The 19,588-nt window shown below is 43.2% G+C and overlaps 1 protein-coding gene across 2 annotated transcripts in view; it reads left to right on the top strand.

Moving 5' to 3' along the window:
* The first annotated feature begins 4,665 nt into the window (after nt 1–4,665).
* OGT (O-linked N-acetylglucosamine (GlcNAc) transferase) overlaps nt 4,666–19,588 on the top strand; it is a 40,452-nt gene continuing 25,529 nt past the window's right edge. The window contains exon 1 of one of the 2 annotated variants that reach the window (XM_075835707.1): nt 4,666–4,803. In XM_075835707.1, coding sequence (XP_075691822.1) covers nt 4,767–4,803 — 37 coding nt within the window. In that variant the 5' untranslated portion in view covers nt 4,666–4,766. The remainder of the gene's footprint in view (nt 4,804–19,588) is intronic. The other variant, XM_075835708.1, reaches the window with a different exon arrangement.

The raw sequence follows: 19,588 nt of genomic DNA on the forward strand, positions 1-19,588 counted from the left end.
AAGTACTAAAGGAAAAAAAGCACCATAAAATTTGTAAAGAAATTTCACCCGAGTAAAACAGTACCCCACATGTGGTAATAAACGGCTGTTTGGACACACGGCGAGGCCATTTGGCTTTTGGAACTCAAATTTAGCAGGAATGGTTTGCGGTGGCCATGTCGCATTTGCAAAGCCCCTGAGGGGACAAAACAGTGGAAACCCCCAACAAGTGACCCCATTTTAGAAACTATACCCCATGAGGAAATTATCTAGGGGTACAGTGAACAGTTTGACCCCACAGGTGTTTTACAGAACTTATTGGAAGTAGGCCGTAAAAATGAAATCTACATTTTTTCAAAGAAAATGTAGGTTTAGGTATTTTTTTTTCATTTCCACAAGGACTGAAGAAGAAAAAGCACCGTAACATTTGTAAAGCAACTTCTCCCGAGTAAAACAATATCCCACATGTGGTCACAAACATCTGTTTGGACACACGGTAGGGCTCAGAATGGAACTAGCACCATTTGGATTTTGGAATGGTTTCTGGGCGCCATGTCACATTTGCTGAGCCCCTGTAGTACTAGTACAGTGGAAACACCCCAAAAGTGACTCCATTTGGGAAACTGCACCCCCTGAGGAATCATCTAGGGTTATAGTGAACATTTTGATCCCAAAGGTTTTTTGCTGAATTAATTAGAATTAAGCCATGAAAATGAAAAATAATTTTTTTTTTTCAACAAGATGTCGTTTTAGATCAACATTTTTCATTTTTACAAGGAATAGAGAAGAAAAAGCACCCCAACATTTGTAAAGTAATTTCTCCCGAGTACGGTAACGCCCCATATGTGGTTATAATCAGCTGTTTACATATATGGGAGAATTCAGAAGAAAAGGAGCTGTATTTATCTTTTGGAACGTAGATTTTGCTGGAAGGGTTTGCGGACGCCATGTTGCATTTGCAAAACCACTAATGTATCAAACAAAAGTGACCCCGTTTTAGAAACTACACCCCTAAAGGCATTTATCAAGGGGTGTAGTGAGAATTTAGACTCCACAGGTGTTTTTCAGAAATGAATACGCAGTGGATGGTGCAAAGTGAAAATTGCAATTTCTCCACTGATCTGCCCATTCACCGCACAATATGTTGTGCCACTAGAGAATCTTACCCCATAAATTGTTAAGCGGGTTCTCCCGGGTATGGTAATGCCTTACTTGTGGCCATAAATTGCTGTTTGGGCACACTGTAGGGCTAAGAAGGGAAAGACCGCCATTTTGAGCATGGATTTTGCTTGGTAATAGTTCTGTTTGGCGTTTTGCTGGTATTTCCGTTTATAATGTGGGGGCATATGTAATCGGTGCGGCGTACTTCAGGGTATATGTAATCTGTGCGGAGTACATCAGGGCATAATAAGAGGGTACAATAATGGGGTAAATAATACAATTATCCATAGGTGTGTGTTACGATGTGAAGCGATCCGTTATGCGCAGGCCGGTGTCACACTGATAAACGGTTTTCTTTCTTATTCCCCTTTTGTAACGCTCTGCACCTTTTGGGGACTTTTTCTCCTTCGTAGTTTGGGAAATTTTGCTGGGAAAGTTTTGCGCTGATATAATACGGGCACCCTCGCTTCCAGCGGATGTGCTATGTCCCTTCCCTTTCCTAGTTCCTAAATACTAGGGCCCTGAAACTGAAGGAATGTTCCCCTCCGGCCTGCGCATTGAGATGTTTTTTCATCACCGCATTACTAGTGCCATAACTTTTTTATTTTTCAGTTGATTGAGCGGTGTGCGGGCTTGTTTTTTGCGAGACGGGCTGTAGATTTTATTGGTACCATTTTAGAACACATACGATTTTTTGATCACTTTTTATTTCATTTTTTGGTAAAGGAAATTACCAAAAACAAGCAATTCTGGAATAGTTTTTTATTGTTTTTTTTTTCGGCATCCACAGTGCGCCCTAAATTACATGTTAACTTTATTCTGCGGGTCGATACGATTACGGCGATACCAAATTTATATATATATTTTTTTCATGTATTGCAGCTTTTGCACAATAAAATTGTCAGGGATCATTACTATGTATATTGTTTGAAAAATATTATCCTCACACATATGTATATACATTTCAGTTCTTTGTGTAATATACTGATATATATATAACAAGTTCTTTGTTCATGTCGGACACACCTATGGAAGACACTGCCCCATGGAATGCAAGAAGAGTGAGTCTGAGAAGTTACAGCTGAGAAACCGGTGGGGGGGCTTCGGCACTCCCACATCTCTGGGGAGGAGGCATGTGTCTCTTTCTGTGTTTCTTTGTTCTGAATAAAAAGTTTTCAGTCTTATTCCTGGCTGACAGAGGGAAGTTGTGTACCAAACATATTTGGCTGGTTTACTTCTTTCCAGGCATGCCTTCAGCTTTCAATTTACAGAGGTGGTTATTCGGTGTGAAATACGGACCTGATAAAATCACTTTTTTTATAAAATCATTTGTTTTCTGTGTCTACATATTCTAAGACCCATAACTTTTTATTTTTGCGTGCACAAAGCGGTGTCAGGGATTATTTTTTGCGGGACAGATTGTCGTTTTTTATTAGTACTATTTTGGAGTAAATGTGACTTTTTGATCACTTTTTATAGAATTTTTTGGAAGGAGATGTGACCTAAAAACAAAGATTCTGGCGTTGTTTTTCATGGTTTTATTTTACGGCATTCACCGTGCGGTATAAATTACATAATTGTTTTGTAGTTTGGGTCGTTACGTACGCGGTGATACCAATTATGTATAGTTTTTTAAATTTTTACGGTTTTTCCCATAATAAAACACTTACTATGGGAAAAAAGTCAGTTTAGCTTTATTTTTATTTGAAATGTGTGTGTTTTTATTGTTTTACCACATTTTTATTATCTTTTTTTACTTGTCCCACTAGGGGACATGAGGGCCTGATGCCCCGATCGCTACTCTAATACACTGCACTACATACGTAATGCAGTGTATTAGCGCTGTCAGTTATTCACTGACAGCAAGCCTATGAGGACGTGCCGCAGGCCGTACAAGGCAGACTCGGACGCCATTTTCTGGCGTCCGATTGCCACAGCAACCCAGCGATTGCGTCACTGGGTTGCCAGCCGGGTTAAAACCTATCAGATGCTGCGCTCTAGGGGTTAATCTGCCGGATCGGAGAATAGCTCCGGTCCTGGCAGTTACAGGAGGGTGCCAGCCCGCACCATCACTGCGCCGTAACTGTACTGCGCTTTGCGGGAACACCTTCCCGACAGCGCCATATATATACAGCGGATGTCGGGAAGGGGTTAAGAAACTCATTAGCATAAAGCTAAAATAGGTCATAACTCCGTCAAAAATGATTGTTTTTCTAAATAAAAAGCACTGCTGTAATCTACATTACAGCGCCGATCACATTATGTACAATATAGGCCACTTATAATGTGGTGACAGAGCCTCTTTAAAGGGGTTTTCCACGTTTTGATAAGTGATGACCTATCCGCCAGATAGGTCATCAGTATATGATTGGTACGGGTTAGGGTGTCAAGACCCCGCACCGATCAGCTGCCGCGGCTGACTCCGGACGATATTGCCGGAAGCAGATGGCTCCAGTCAAAGAGCGGTCGAGCTGCAGTATTGTAGCCTTTTAAAGTGAATAGGAGCAGAGCCGCAGTTCTGTAGAACGGCCGCTATGCAGTTGTTGGAGCCATCTGCTTCCGGCTCCAACTACTACATACCGTTCAAAACATCCGGTGCCCGGAGGCAGCCGGATCAGCTGATCAGTGCGGGGTCCGGGTGTCGGACCCGCACCGATCATATACTGATGAGCTGTCCGGTGGATAAGTCATCAGTTGTCAGAAAGTGGAAAACCCCTTTAAAAGACTTGTTACGTCGTAGAAAATGAAAAGGCTGTTCAAAGATGCCAACATAAAGTAGAGATATGGGAAATGTTAGTTAGTATCTATTTCGTGTGGCATTTCTAGCTGTCTTACAAGCAGATACATTTAATTTTAAAACAATGCAAATTTTTTAATTTTCTTAACATTTTGGTGTTTTTAATAAACACAGAATGTATCAATAAAATATTACAACTAACATAAAGTCCAATATGTCACGAGAAACAATCTCAGAATCAAATAAGTAAAAGCATTCCAAAGTTATTACCACATAAAGTGACACATGTCAGATCTATCTATCGATCGATCGACCGACCGACCGATCTATCTACCTACCTACCTACCTACCTACCTACCTACCTATCTATCTATCTATCTATCTATCTATCTATCTATCTATCTATCTATCTATCTCTATCTATCTATCTAGTGTTAGCCAGAATTACATATCACATCATTCGCCATTTTCCTTACAATACATATTTTACAACAACTATACGTAATTCCAGGTTCGTAATAACAATTTCCCACAACAAATATGGCTGCTCGAGCTCTCACTATGTGGAGCCACGCGGCGCATGCTCAGCTTACTCTGTTTGTCGCATTGCCCTATGCGGAAGGATACTTTGCGTTTTACTTGCACACATAACGATTAATATCCTTCGACCGCCCATTCATCGAATTATTGGTTAAAAAATGTTTTATATTTGCATTTGTTATTAAACATTTGTTATTAGAAACCCCTTCCTATTACAATCACTAAATGGGACGCGCAAGGAGATAGCGTCCTACTTTTCCTAGAAGTAGATCCGGCATTCGTGCTAGGCGCCATTTCACCGTACTGAGTGAGGCCGGAACAGGTTCGTGTACGGACTCTCACCATCGACATGGCTGCATCAGTGGGTAGCGTTGCTGATAGTACAGGTAGGACGTGTTATTAGATTGTTTTTATTTATTTCGTATAATTCAATATAGAATCAACGGAGTCTGCGAATGGAGGGCCGCAAATTTCCCGGGGTGGGGTGACCAGATAACAAAGCGGCTCGTGTCGCGCTGGGGCTCCATTGGTCAGGATGATACATTGTATATGGCCGACACGTCCTGCAGACTGAGAGCACGTGACCTGTATTATTGGCATTATCAACCCTCTTACAAAGGTTGTAAAATATCAGATGGGAAAGTGTTACTACGTGATGCTTGGCAATATGTCTGCACCTCGTGTTAGTCCTGATCTAGCTGCGTTGTCTGTACATTACATTGTACACGTTCATGAGGCCACACATCGCATACAGTAATGTGGGGGAAGCAGATGCTGCAGGAACTAGAGACATGAGGAAGCCCCTTCCCACAGGCAGGCACTGGCCCTCGTGTATGTAGGAGACGTTGCAATAAGAAAATGAGCGCTTCTTCCATATACACGTGAGAATTCCCCGCCCTCCATATCAAACATTACACGGCAATGGTATCGGTCACCACACAGGCTTTACTTCTCCTTAGAATGTGGAGTCAATCCATAGTGTGCACCCACTAATGCCTCAGCATCTAATTGGGGGGCTAAAAGATTGAGGGCACAGTATGTAAATTGGCATACATCTGCCAGTTAGAAGTGCCCCACATGTTGGCTCCTAGCTGTGCAGATTGCTCATGTCTCCGGATAAGGGGGCTGTTTAGTGGATGCCTAGGCCCCCATTGACTCCAGGAGCCACTGCACTGACCTACCGAAATCAACCTGGCCTGGTCTAATGGCTCCTATGGCTACTGACCGTTTTCTTTAAAATTAAAGGCTCTGTCTGTTGAATATTAATCTGTCGTCAGACTACGCAGTCCTATGTGAGGAGAGGTCCGCTCTCCTATTCGCAAAATGGCGCAAATAAACATTGTGCCATGTGGCTTATAGGAGCGTTCTAAAAATACACCGGGGTCATAGTTGTAAGGCTTCGTTCACATCGGCGCTAGGGCTCCGTTCCGTCTGAACGGAGCCCTGACGGACGCAAATGGAAACCATAGGTTTTCGTTTCCATTACCATTGATTTCAGTGGCGATGGATCCGGTGCCAATGGTTTCCGTTTGTCTCCATTGGGCAAGGGTTCCGTCGTTTTGACCCTTGCACAACGGAGATAAACGGAAACCATTGGCACCGGATACGTCACCATTGAAATCAATGGTGATGGAAACTGAAACCTATGGTTTCAGTTTGTGTCTGTTTGTCTCTGTCCGGGTCGGAATGGAGGCCTAGTGCAGATGTGAACGAAGCCGGAGTCTGGTGTATTCATGAGCTGTGATTGACGGACTGTTGTGTATGCGGATACACGGCTGCCAGCCATCAATTACCGCTGAGTGGGAGGCATTCCCATGAATACACCAGACTCGTAACTATGACTCCGGTGTATTCTTTGAACGCTTCTATAAGCCAAATGACACAATGTGTTTTGTTTTTTTGTGCCATTTAGGCTTCTTTCACACTAGCGTTCGTATATGTTTACTTCTCATCTGCCAGAGGAAGAGAGGATCGATACATTAGACGAAAAGCAACGGTTCTGTAATTATTTCGTTTCACTTCCTTTCCGTTTGTCTGCGTTCACTCGGTTTCCGTTCTTTTGAATGGGAACAAAAGTGCGGACTGGAGACAAACGGAAAGCAACTGATACAAGAGAATTACCATTGAAATCAATGGTAATTCTAACGCAACCGTTGCTTTCCGTTTATTGCATCGATCCCCTCGTCCTCTGACGGAAGAGAGGTAACAGTAGTGTGAACTTAGCCTAAGGCCTCAGGCACACGACCGTAAAAACACCCGTTATTGCGGGTCGTAATTACGACCCGCAATAACGGGCCCATAGACTTCTGTTAGTCACGGGTACCTTCCTGTTTTCTCACGGGAAGGTGCCCGTGCCGTTAAAAAAATAGAACATGTTCTATTTTTTCATTTTACGGGCCGTGCTCCTATACTTTATATTGGGAGCACGGCTCGCAAAAGCGGCCGGCTGCCCGTGGCCGGCCGTGCTTGCCCGTGCTCGTAATTACGAGCACGGTCGTGTGCATGAGGCAGAGAATAGGCGAGAACCTGTCAAGTTGTGCGGCCCTCACGTAGGACAGTATAGTCTTCTGACAGATTCACGTCAAATCGCATATAATGGCAATAATGAAGACGGTGCAAGGTCAAATGAATTGGTTCCAGTGCTTAAAATATGTTGGTTCTGCTGCATGAAATAATAGTATTGTGGTTATAGACATAGGAATCCGGTCATTGGGCAAAACATTTAATAATGTAGCATTGATTCAATGTTTATGGGGTCATGCTCAATCCTTTTTTCACCTGGCAGATAAGCAGCATATCCCCCCTCTCCCTGTGTGAGTAAACATGCAGGCTGGACTGATCCCTTTGTGTGGGAGTGATGGCTGTTTAGTTTACACTCCTGGTTTTAGTGGACTATATACAAGGCCTGAGGCCCCATGTACACGAACGTAAAAACGCCCGTAATCACGGGCCCATAGACTTCTATTGGCCACGTGTACCTCCCCATATGCTTACAGGAAGGTGCCCGTTTCGTTGTAAAATATAGAACATGTCCTATTTCAGGCCGTAATAACGGCACGGGCAGGCCCATAGAAGTCTATGGGGCTCCCGTAATTACGGGTGACTACGTGTGTGCACCCGTAATTACGGGAGCGTTGCTAGGCGACGTCAGGGGATAGTCACTGTCCAGGCTGCTGAAAGAGTTAAACGATCGGCAGTAACTGTTTCAGCATCCTGGACAGTGGCTTCCCATCACAATATAGATCAACGTGTAAAAAAATAGAAGTTCATACTTACCCAGAACTCCCTGCTGCTTCCTCTAGTCCGGCCTCCCGGGTTGACGTTTCAGCCCATGTGACCACTGCAGCGGTCACGTGGACTGCCACGTCATCCAGGGAGGTCGGACTGGATGTCAAGAGAGGGACTCGTCACCAAGACAACGGCCGGGTAAGTATGAATTTCTTTTACTTTTTCTGCGGAAAGGGCTGCCCCTTCTCTTTATCCTTCACTGAGAGAGAGAAGGGGCTGCCGATTAGTGCAGTGCAATTTTGCAGCGAAAACGTGCTCGTAAATACTGGTGGAATACGGGTGACACCGGACCCGTATTTACGGGCACGGGTCCGTAAATACTTGTGCAATACGGGTTGAATATGTGTGACCAAGGACCCGTATTAACGGCAGTATTTACGGGAGGAAAAAAATACGTTCGTGTGCATGAGGCCTAAGCCAAGAGAAAGAAATAAATAAATCTACGGATGTTGTTCTAGGACCTAATGAAATTCTGTCTCCCTGGTAAAGGTCACTCCCAAGACATTATTATGAGTTGAATTTGATCTTCTCCATCCGTTAGCACGTTGTGGCTGCGGAGCAGAGAGGCTTCAGCCTAGGTTAAAATTGGAAAATTCTATTTTTGCCCAGGTTAGTACCCATTCAGAGAGTCTAATGAGTCTGCATACGGGAGTAGTATATTTAGTGCCAAGCATAAGATCTGATCCTGTCAGAACAATGAGAAACCTTTCCTAATGATTTTTTTTTTTTCGGACTAGTTCACTTGCCTTGTTCTGGGAATCTTAACCTGTTCTTGACACTAATTCCAATTGGAGTCAGGATGAGAGTGATGTGTCTGAATGGGGTCTAGTCTCCCACTCCTCCAAGACATCCCTAATGTTTTAAGATGCATAGGCCCTCCTGGGTGGCATAACGCTCTCGTTGCCTGCTGAGTACCTCCTCTATCATCTGTACATAGTTGTGTTCCGGTTATATGCCGATTTCTATACTAATGGCAATAATTGTACATGGGGTGAAGAGTAATCTGCAGTAATATACGCTAGAAGATCTACTATTATGACACTGCTTTAGTAGCAAGTTTTAATTTTTATTATATAATCTGGAAAATGGATTGATGATGATCTTCACTCGTGCAATACAACATAAAAACATCAGGCCTCATGTATCAAAATAGAAGTTTATTTGCCCATGGTACCTGTCACCAGAGGCTCGTTGTGTAAAAATGACAATTTAGACTGTGTGTTTTGCACCTAAGGTGTAGCTTACACTGCGTATTTTGACGCGGAAACTGTCGGCAGAGGTGTCTCTTTTTTTCTTTTTCTGGGCTGCTTTTGGCGGTTTGCAGAATAAAAAAGAAGTGCGTGCTCTTTCTCTAAGCGCTTTCTGCCCGTGTTTTTTGAGTGCTGTTTTTGCATTCAATTCTTTCGGCTAAAATAAAACTGCCGCAATAAAAAACACAAAAATTCTTAAATTGCTGCCATTTCAAAATCTGCCTCAATATTCTTTAACGAGTTTTATGCCCTGTTCACAGTGTTTTGTTTTTTTTGCTGCAGAAACTGCAGCAAAAAAAACTGCTGAAATTTACTCCCATTGATTTCAATGGGAGGTGGAGGTGTTTTTTTCCTGCAAGGAAAAAGAAGTGACATGCCCTATCCTGAGGCGTTTTCCACATCAAAAACCTCATTGAAATCAATGGGAGAGGGAAATAAACGCGTTTTGTCGCGATTTTTGACGTGTTTTTTGTCAAAACTCTTGTAGTTTTTTTTAATTTGTTGAAGAAATAGGTAAAGAAAAACACCTTGAAAATCCACGGCAAAAAAAAACCGCGTGTGGCCTTGTTCACACAAACGTGTGCGTTTCAGTTCTGTGTGACATCCTTGTATGGTGCGTGTCTGCGTGATTTTCGCGCATATGGCATAGTTATAACACTGTTTTTATGTTTAAAATCAGAAATGAAGGAGGTGCTTTTATTTTTGCCCTCATTTCTTAAAACTGTTGCGCGAATCACGCGCAGCACACGGAAGTGTGTCAGTGTGCCGCGCGTGATTTTCACACACCCATTGACTTCAATGGGTGTGTGATGCGCGAAAACCACTCAAGTATAGGACATGTGAGTGTCCGCTGCGTAAAAATCACGGACTGTCTGAACGGCCCCATTGAGTCACATAGGTCCGTGCGACGCGCGGGATTTTTACGCGCGTATCACAGATGTGGACTACGCTCGTGTGAAAAAGGCCTTAGGCTCTGCTCACATCTGTCTCGATTAACGACACATACAGAGATGGAATACGGCACATACAACCCAATAGAGAATGCGAACGGGAGACGTTCCATTCTCAGAAGCATACGCCGTCTGTGTGGGAACTTGTGATGGGGATTGTGTGAGGACACTAGAGGAGAGTGTGTCTACCCCAAATTTGCAGCATAAAGCAATGAGGATGCTTTACCACAGTGACCATGCTGCAATTTTTGGAATTGCTCCCTCTAGTGCCCAGCACATGGAAATGTTATAAATTAGAATCTGATTTATAATATTTCCTGACTTGTGAAAAAATGAAAACAATGCGTAATCACTCATACTAATTGTTTAAGTGAAAGAAAAAAAAATAATAATTTCTAGCGACACATTCCCTTTAAGGCCCTTTTACACGGGCCAATGATCGGGAAAGAGCGTTCATAGGCATGCATTCATCGGCTAGTCTGCTAGTTTATGCGGCCAATAAAATGGTTGCTAGTCGGCAGCCTTGCTCGTCTCCTTACATAAACGATCATTGCTTCTTGCAAGAAGCAAATGAGCGCCGATCAATAAGCTTTCTCGTTAGACTGTGCTCGATTTCACGTCCCATATTGGGTCGTGTAAAAGGACCCTTCATTTGGACTGACCTTTTGTTTCACTAATTTCATCAATTCTAAGGGTATGTTCACACGATTAATAAAATACGGAGTGGTTTTCAAGGGAAAACTGCCTCTGATTTTCAGCCGTTTTTTTTAAGCAACTCGTGTTTTTTACGGCCGCTTTTGGAGCTATTTTTCTATTGCGTCAATGAAAAACTGCTCCAAAAACAGATGCACTTATTTTTACGTGCCGTTATTTGAAAATGAGACGTAAAAAAATGCCCCGTCGGAACAGAATGCCGTATTTCCCATTGAAATCAAATGGCAGATGTTGGTAGGCGGTTTGCTTAAGATTTTTTTTTCAGCCGTTTTTCGGGACGTTTACCCCCAAAAAACGGCTCATAATAGCTTGTGTTAAAGGTAATGTGTCGCTAGAAAAACATATTTATTTTTTTTTAGTTGCGCCGTTCCCACACAGACGGCGTACAGCATAGTTGATGGAACGGGCCCCGTTCGCATTCACTATGGGACTGTATGTGCCGTATTCCATGTCTGTATGTGTCGATTAATGGAAAAAAAAATGGCAGCCCCCATAGTGAAGAAAAAGTGAAAAAATAAAAAAAAGTAAGACACACAAATAAATAAAAAAATGTTTAATAACACACTAAAGTCAAATTGATCTAAAAAAAAAATTCCCGTGACACTGGTCCTTTAAAGGGAATGTGTTGCCAGAAAAACATGTTTTTTTAAAAAAAATTAAACATTTAGTGTGTGGGTGATTAAACATTGTTCACATTTTTTTTATTTTTTTCACGAGTCAGGAAATATTATAAATTAATTCTAATTTATAATACTACCCATTTTTGGTCACTAGATGGAGCTGTCCCCAAAATTGCAGCTTTGCAAAATTGGGTAAAAAGCCCTCGCTCTAGTGAGCTCTCAGCATCCCCCCCTCCTTTATCCTGGCTAGTGCCGGGATAAACGAGGGGTTTGAACGGTGTAACCTCCTACACTGTGTGTCGCCATTTTTTGAGCTAACACACAGTGTAGTAGGTTTACATACAGTAGTAAACACACACAAACACGAACATACATTGAAATCTCTTACCTGCTCCTGCCGCCGCGGCTCCCTCCGGCCCGTCCGCTCCGTTTGCTGCCGCTGGTCCAAGTGCACAAATCCGGAAGTAGTAATATTACTGTCCGGCCGCGACTTCCGGTCCACAGGAAAATGGCGCCGGACGGCGCCAATTTCGAATTGGACTGTGTGGGAGCGGCGCATGCGCAGTTCCCACACAGACGCCGTACACTGAAGTCAATGGGACGGGAGCCGTTTGCAGTCCCTATGGGACTGTGGCTGCCGTATTCCATGTCTGTATGTGTCGTTAATCGACACACACAGAAATGGAACAAAAAATGGCAGCCCCCATAGGGAAGAAAAAGTGTAAAAATAAGAAAAAGTAAAACACAAACACACAAATGAATATAAACGTTTTTAATAAAGCACTAACATCTTTAACATATAAAAAAATAATTTATGATGACACTGTTCCTTTAACATACGCTAAGGCTGGAAGGCAATGTGCTATCTGAGTGTGTAAACATAGCGTTGTGGTTAACTAAAGGCCCTTTTACACAAGCCAATTATCGGGCAAACGATAACCACTGGTTCCTGATCATTGCCCTGTGTAAACAAGGCAATGATCAGCTGATGAATGAGCAAACGCTTGTTCATCGGCTGATCTGCTCTTTTATCCAGCATTAAATATCATCCTTGTCCGCAGGACATCTCCCTGTGTAAAAAAAGGAGTTGTGCTGCCGACATGATGGAAATGTATGGGGACGAAAGATCATAGTAACGATTACTCATCCCCCATACATAACCAAGCATTGCTCCTTGTGAAAAGAGCAAATGAGCGCTAATCGACAAGCTGTCTCGTTGATCGGCCCATATCGAGCTGTGTTCTCATACGGCCGAGCACCCGCTCCAGCCTTCACGGGACACCTGTTGAGGACTTAGACTGGGCCGCCATGAAAAGGCAACGGCCTAGCCTAAGGCCCCTTAATGACCGTTGTGAAAAGGCGTATTGGTGGTAACTAAGGGGTTAAATAAATGATATCATGCTTCATTAGTTGTCATATATTGGACAATATTCTCCTCCAGAAGCTCTGTCTTCATTGCTTCTTGGGATAATGTTATGTATGGAACGGTGATTCGCACACTCGTTTGTATGAGCCCTAAGGGTGAGCGTGAATTCAGACATGGATTTGCGATGTGGATTCTGCACTGAAAATCCACGTCAATTTATAGTTCAATTCACGTGGATGAAGTTTTGCAAACCCAATCCCCGTGTAGCAAAAAATATCTGCACCTAATTTAAGGAAATTCTGTGGATTTCACCCTTTGAGACACAACACCCTAAGGCCGGATTTACACGAGCGTGTGCGTTTTGCGCACGCAAAAGGTCCATAACAGCTCCGTGTGTCAGCAGCGTATGATGCGTGACTGCGTGATTTTCGCTCAGCCGCCATCATTATGACACTCTGTATATTTGTAAACAGGAAAGCACGTGGTGCTTTTCTGTTTTCATTCATAGTTTTTACTGCTGTTGCGCGAATCACGCGCGTCACACGGAAGTGCTTCTGTGTGCTGCGCGTGATTTTCACGCACCCATTGACTTCAATGGGTGTGTGATGCCCGAACAATGCACAAATATAGGACATGTCGTGTGAGTTTTATGCAGCGGACACGCTGCGTGAAACTCACGGACAGTCTGCACGGCCCCATAGAGTAACATAGTTCCGTGTGAGGCGCGTGAAAATCATGCGCGTTGCACGGACGTATATCACGTTCGTCTAAATAACCCCTAAGTGTTATTTGGTGTCTTCTCTACGGCAGGGTGTTTTCACATCAGCATTCGCTTTCCGTTGATGGGTGCTGTCTGAGCTTTCCTTCGGCGGAACCCATCAACGGAAAGGCAAACGTAACGGTTCAGTTTCTTTGATGGAATCAATAGCGCAGTAGACTACGCTATTGATTTCACCGAAAAGAAAACCCCGGAACGGAGAGAATCTGAAACCATTAGCAATGGAAGCATTACCATTGAAATCAATGGTAATGCAAACGTAAGCTATGTTTGCCTCTCCGTTGATAGGTCGCTCCAACGGAAACCGAATTCTGATGTGAACAAGGCCTTATCTAAGTGTACACTGCAGCAGTGCTCCTCAAACTTTGAGACAAGCCTCTTTGATGTACCCGCAGTTTTTGGTGAGGCACAGATTGGTAGACCGTTTTGACAGAGGTGATCCTACGCTGCACAGGCCTTTCTCTAGCTGTATTGGTCTCTGGTTTAAAATAATTGATTCCTCTTATTTTAGTGTTGTACTGGGTTCATGGGAAACATAAAAGATAAACTTTACATTTTGGCGTGGGCTACAACCAATACTGAGGGTCAAGCATTATGATATCCTAGATGGCCAGGGCCCAGTAGAAAAAGAGCGCACAGCCGCTTTGTTTCTGTTTGGCTTTTTCCGGAAAGCCGATGTAGCGAAGTACGGGCATTGATTTCCGTAAAAAGCCGAACAGACACAAAGTGGCTGAGCGCTCACATGAGCGCTTCTGCCGCTTCGTTTTAGCGATTGGTGGGGGTCTCAGTGCTCAGACACCCACCGGTCATAGTGACATGTCCTAAGAAGTTTGTTGGTTTAGTTACCCTTTAACGCCTGAGGTTTAGAACTAGCTGCGGGAGAGCTTTCTGTGGCTCTGCTCACACCACATTTTTGGCCTATGTCAGAAGTTTACTTCCGTGTAAGGAAAAACATGTACAGATGTGTAGACGTAGACTTATATTCAGAGTTAGTATGTACCATACTGGTAACCCTAGTACACTGTAACGTGTTTTTTTTTTTTAAATTTTTTTTTTTTTTTACAGTACTGAAAAGCATGGGCTCCTTTTCAGATTAACCCCTTAGTGACCAGCCCATTTTAGGCCTTAATGACCAAGCTATTTTATTAGTTTTTCTATAGTCGCATTCAAAGAGCTATAACGTTTTTATTTTTTCGTCTACATAGCTGTATGAGGACTTGTTTTTTGCGGGATTAGTTGTGCTTTTTAATGGCACCATTTTTGGGTACATATAATTTTTATATTAACTTTTATTAACCTTTTTGGGGGGGATTATAAAAAAAAACTGAAATTCCGCCATTGTTCTATGCGTTTTTAAATTGACGCCGTTCACTGTGCGACATAATTAACATGTGACCTTTATTCTATGGGTCGGTACGATTACGGCGATACCACATATGTGGAGGTTTTTTTTATGTTTTACGACTTTTGCACAATAAAAACACTTTTGAACTAAAATTATTTGTTTTTGCATCTTCGCTTTCCAAGAGCCGTAATTTTTTTATTTTTCCATCGATGTAGTGATTTTTTGGGCTTGTTTTCTGCGGGACAAGACGTAGTTTTGAATGGTACTGTTTTGGGGTGCATGGGACTTATTGATTAATTTTTATTATGACTTTTTTGGGGGGCAATGGAAAAAAATTGCAATTTCGCCATAGTTTTTGGCGTTTTTTTTTACGGTGTTCACTTTGCGGTTTAAATTACATATTAACTTTATTAATGGAGTCATTACGGTCGCGGCGATACCACATATGTATACTTTTTTTTTTTTTACACTTTTACTAAATAAAACCACTTTTTATGGAAAAAATGGTTTTATTTATTTTTTTTACTGTACTTTTTATTAATAATCTTTATTTCACTTTGATGACTTATTTTATTAGTCCCACTAGGGGACTTTACTGTGCGATGTTCCGATCGCTGCTATAATGCTCTGGTATACGTCGTATACCAGAGCATTATTGCCTGTCAGTGTAAATCTGACAGGCAATCTGTTAGGGCGTGCCTCCGGCGCGTCCTAACAGGCATATGTCCAGGGCAGACCTGGGGGCTTTTATCAGTCCCCCGGCTGCCATGACACCCCATCGGAGACCCGCGATTGCATTCGCGGGCCGCCGATGGGTGACAGAGGGAGCGCGCTCCCTCTGTAAACAAAGTTAAATGCCGCGGTCGCTATTGACGGCGGCATTTAACGGGTTAAACGGCCGCGATCGAAGTAAACTTCGATCGCGGGCGTTGGAGCAGGAGCTCAGCTGTCATCTGACAGCAGAGCCCCGGCTCCTGCCTGCACGGGAGACCCGTGCAGGACTTAGACTAGGCTGACGTGAAAAGGCGTCAGCCTAGCCTAAAGCCCAGTAGTGAATCACGTGAAAAGGCGTATTAGTGGTCACTAAGGGGTTAAGAACCACAAGAAAGTGTAGATGTGTCTTTTTACAATGAAAGTGCAGACATCTGTCTAAAGGGGGGAGGGGCCTTTCCACTTCCTGTATGTGGCTGTGTACTAATGGTGTTTTTTGTTTTTTTTTCTTAATACGTTATACAGATGTTGGTACACAGTTATATCCCTACACCGTGCATCTTTATTGTAGGACTATGAATATTGGCTCCCCTGCCCCATAGTGACAGCGACATCTAATGTGTTTGACAGAGGGAGGGAGCTCCCTCTGTCACCCGATCGGCGCCCCCGCAAACAAGTCGCGGGTCCCCGTTGGGTTTCCATGATAACCGGGGGCCTAACAAAGACCCCCAGGTCTGTTTTCAGCAAATGCCTGTTAGGCGATTGCCGGAGGCATGACCTAACAGGTTGCCTGTCAGTTTTACACTGACAGGCAATAATGCTTTGGTATACAAAGTACTGTATACCAAAGCATTATATATGCGATCAACAGATCGCATAGTGAAGTACCCTGGTGGGACACACATATGGTATCCCCGCGATCGTAACAACTTGACCAATAAAATGAACACATTAATTAAACCGCCTGATGAACGGCGTCCAAAAAAAATGCAAAAAACGACAAAATTCTTTCTTTTCTCCCATTCCCCCCATAAAAAATAAAATAAAAGTTAATCTATAAGTCCTATGTACCCCAAAATAGTACTAATGAAAACTACACATTGGCCCGCAAAAATCAAGCCCACATACGGCCACATCGACGGAAAAATCAAAACATTACGGCTTTTGGAATGCGGCGATGCAAAAACAAGTAAAGTTAACATGTTATTTACGCTGCATAGTAAACGGCGTAAATTTATAACGTGAAAATTAATGCCGGAATAGCTGCGTATTTTCAATTCACACACACACACACACACACACACACACACACACACACACACACACACATTATAAACCCTAATTGATTACTAACTAATTGTCCTAGTCTGAGTACTGTCTACCTAAACTATAACTAGCTGCCTACACTAAGCTATCTATGTGGAGGTGTTTTTGTGTGTTTTTCACATACATTGTGTCTTTATACGAGACACACAGCAGCTGCTCGGCACAGCTTCTTCTCCCCCACTGTCTCAGAACGATCTGACAGGGAGGGAGGAGAAACATTGTAACGAACAGCACAGAAAGTCTGTTGCTGCAACAAACTTTGCTGTGAACACCATGATAGCTTTATCATGGTGATCACGTCATCAGGACCGACACCAACCCGGTCCTGATGTCTTCTCTCAGCACTTAGGCTGCTAGTAGCAGCGTGTGCTGAGAGATTCAGAGCACAGGGAGAGCGCTGTGCACTCTGTTCTGGCACCACGTGAATTAACGGGCTGCAGGAGAAAAGCCCAGCACGGCAGCCCGTTAATCTACGTGGGCTGGTCGTGAAGGGGTTAAACTAATTCGCCTAAATCTAAAATTGTTCATATCTTGCTAAAAAATGATCGTTTTTCAAAATAAAAACCACTGTAATCTACAGCGCCGATCATATTATGTAGGAGATGGGGCACTTCTAATCTAGTGACAAAGCCCCTTTAAAGAGGCTCTGTCACCAGATTTTGCAGCCCCTATCTGCTATTGCATGTGATCGGCGCTGCAATGTAGATTACAGTAACGTTTTTATTTTTAAAAAACGAGCATTTTTGGCCAAGTTATGACCATTTTCGTATTTATGCAAATGAGGCTTGCAAAAGTACAACTGGGCGTGTTGAAAAGTAAAAGTACAACTGGGCGTGTATTATGTGCGTACATCGGGGCGTGTTTACTACTATTACTAGCTGGGCGTTCTGATGAGAAGTATCATCCACTTCTCTTCACAACGCCCAGCTTCTGGCAGTGCAGATCTGTGACGTCACTCACAGGTCCTGCATCGTGTCGGCACCAGAGGCTACAGATGATTCTGCAGCAGCATCGGCGTAGCTACTTACCTGCAAAACCTGTTCTGTTTCAGGCTTGTGACTCTGGTAAATGGCAGGAGCGGTATACATTGTTCTGGGAAGTTTAGCACTTTGTAATCATGAGGTAGGATTGTCACGTCAGCAACACTATAGTCCCATATTGCCTATATTCGCCATAGAGTGGGGATTCCCTGCTTGGGACGCTTCTGTGAGCCAGAGCTCCCCACTCTGGAGTATTCGACGTGACCATGTATTAAATGTCAGTCATTTCTCTAAAAGGGGACCATTTAATACTACATTTCTGACCATTGACAATCAACTGATAGCCAGGGCTTCTTCATCCTAAAACGGTTTTGTCCAGATGGGATAACTTTTGTTGTGTTTTTTTTTTTTAAAGTGTTTACCAGCAGTCACTGTCAGCCAGGATATGGCCAAGTTGCATTCCAACTCCCCATTGGGAATATTAAATATCACGTGAGGATGCATTTGTTAGGGGCTGTTCACATCCCGTCTTTTTGGCCCCCATTTGATGTATACGCTGGTGAATGCTCTTGATGTATATGTTACTTAGGCTGTGATGGATGCCTAACTGCGGTATCGGGCACTTTAAATCTCACCCACTCAGCTACTACAGTATTCCGTTGCTTAAATACGTTGCGGAAAATCCGCAGTATTGCGCTACGTATGGACATACCATGACATGAAAACTATTTCAATGGTTCAATGTTCGCCATGTACCCTATAATAGGTAGTTTATCATTTCTTTGGAATGTACTGGGAAAGCTTTTTACCTTATGTCTGCTGTAGAGAACCATGGTAATGATGTATTTTCCCCTTAAGCATTATCCCTATCTGTGCATCCACTTTCTTTTTATTTTGTTTCAACCATTAGTGCCTTTAGTTCCCCTAAAATTATTCACTTTGTGACCACATTTATGCCCAAGGGCCTATTAACATCACCGTTTGCTTTCCGTTCAGGGCTTCCGTAGGAGGTTTCCGTCGTGGAACCCCACAACGGAAAGTCAAACGAAAATCACAGCTTCCGTTTCATCACCATTGATATCAATGGTGACGGAAACACTGCTAATGGTTTCCGTTTGTCACCTCCGACGGAAACTCTCAACAGAAAGCGAACGGCGATGTGAACAGGCCCTAACGCATACGTATGGCAACAGCAAAATCACTTTGTAATGCTTGCCTTTATAATGTCTTCATGTGAAAGGAGCCACCTCAGAGAGGTTCGAGCAGGGGTGAACAATTACTGTAGACTTTAGGAGTGAGTTCGATCACTTAAAGGGCATGTGTCGCTAGAATTTTTTATTTTTTTTAGTTAAACCATTATTTTTTTAAGTGATTACACATTGTTTTAATTTTTTCACAAGTCAGGAAATATTATAAATTCGATTCTAAACCTCATTGCTTTATGCTGCAAATTTGGGGTGGACACACAATCCCCCCTCCCTTATTCTGGCTAGTGCCAGGAGAAGGAGGGGTTTGAATCTTCAAACCTCCTACACGGTGTGCCGCCGTTTTCTGAGCGACTGCACAGTGTAGGAGGATTAGGTACAGTGCTCAGCAGACCGTATCACACGAACATAATACACACATCACATACATGAACATAAATTACCTTCTCCTGCCGCTTCCGCTCCTATTCCTTGCGCCTTTGCTTTGTTGAACATATGGCCATATGAAAATGGCGCCAGATTTCGCTCTGCGAACGAGCTTAGTTTTGGTCTGTGTGGGAGCGGCGCGTGCGCCGTTCCCACACAGACGGCGTACGCTTCAGAGAATGGAACGATGAAAAAAATGGCAGCCACCATAA

The sequence above is a fragment of the Rhinoderma darwinii genome, chromosome 8, assembly GCF_050947455.1.
Source record: "Rhinoderma darwinii isolate aRhiDar2 chromosome 8, aRhiDar2.hap1, whole genome shotgun sequence".
In the NCBI taxonomy this organism is placed as follows: domain Eukaryota; kingdom Metazoa; phylum Chordata; class Amphibia; order Anura; family Rhinodermatidae; genus Rhinoderma; species Rhinoderma darwinii.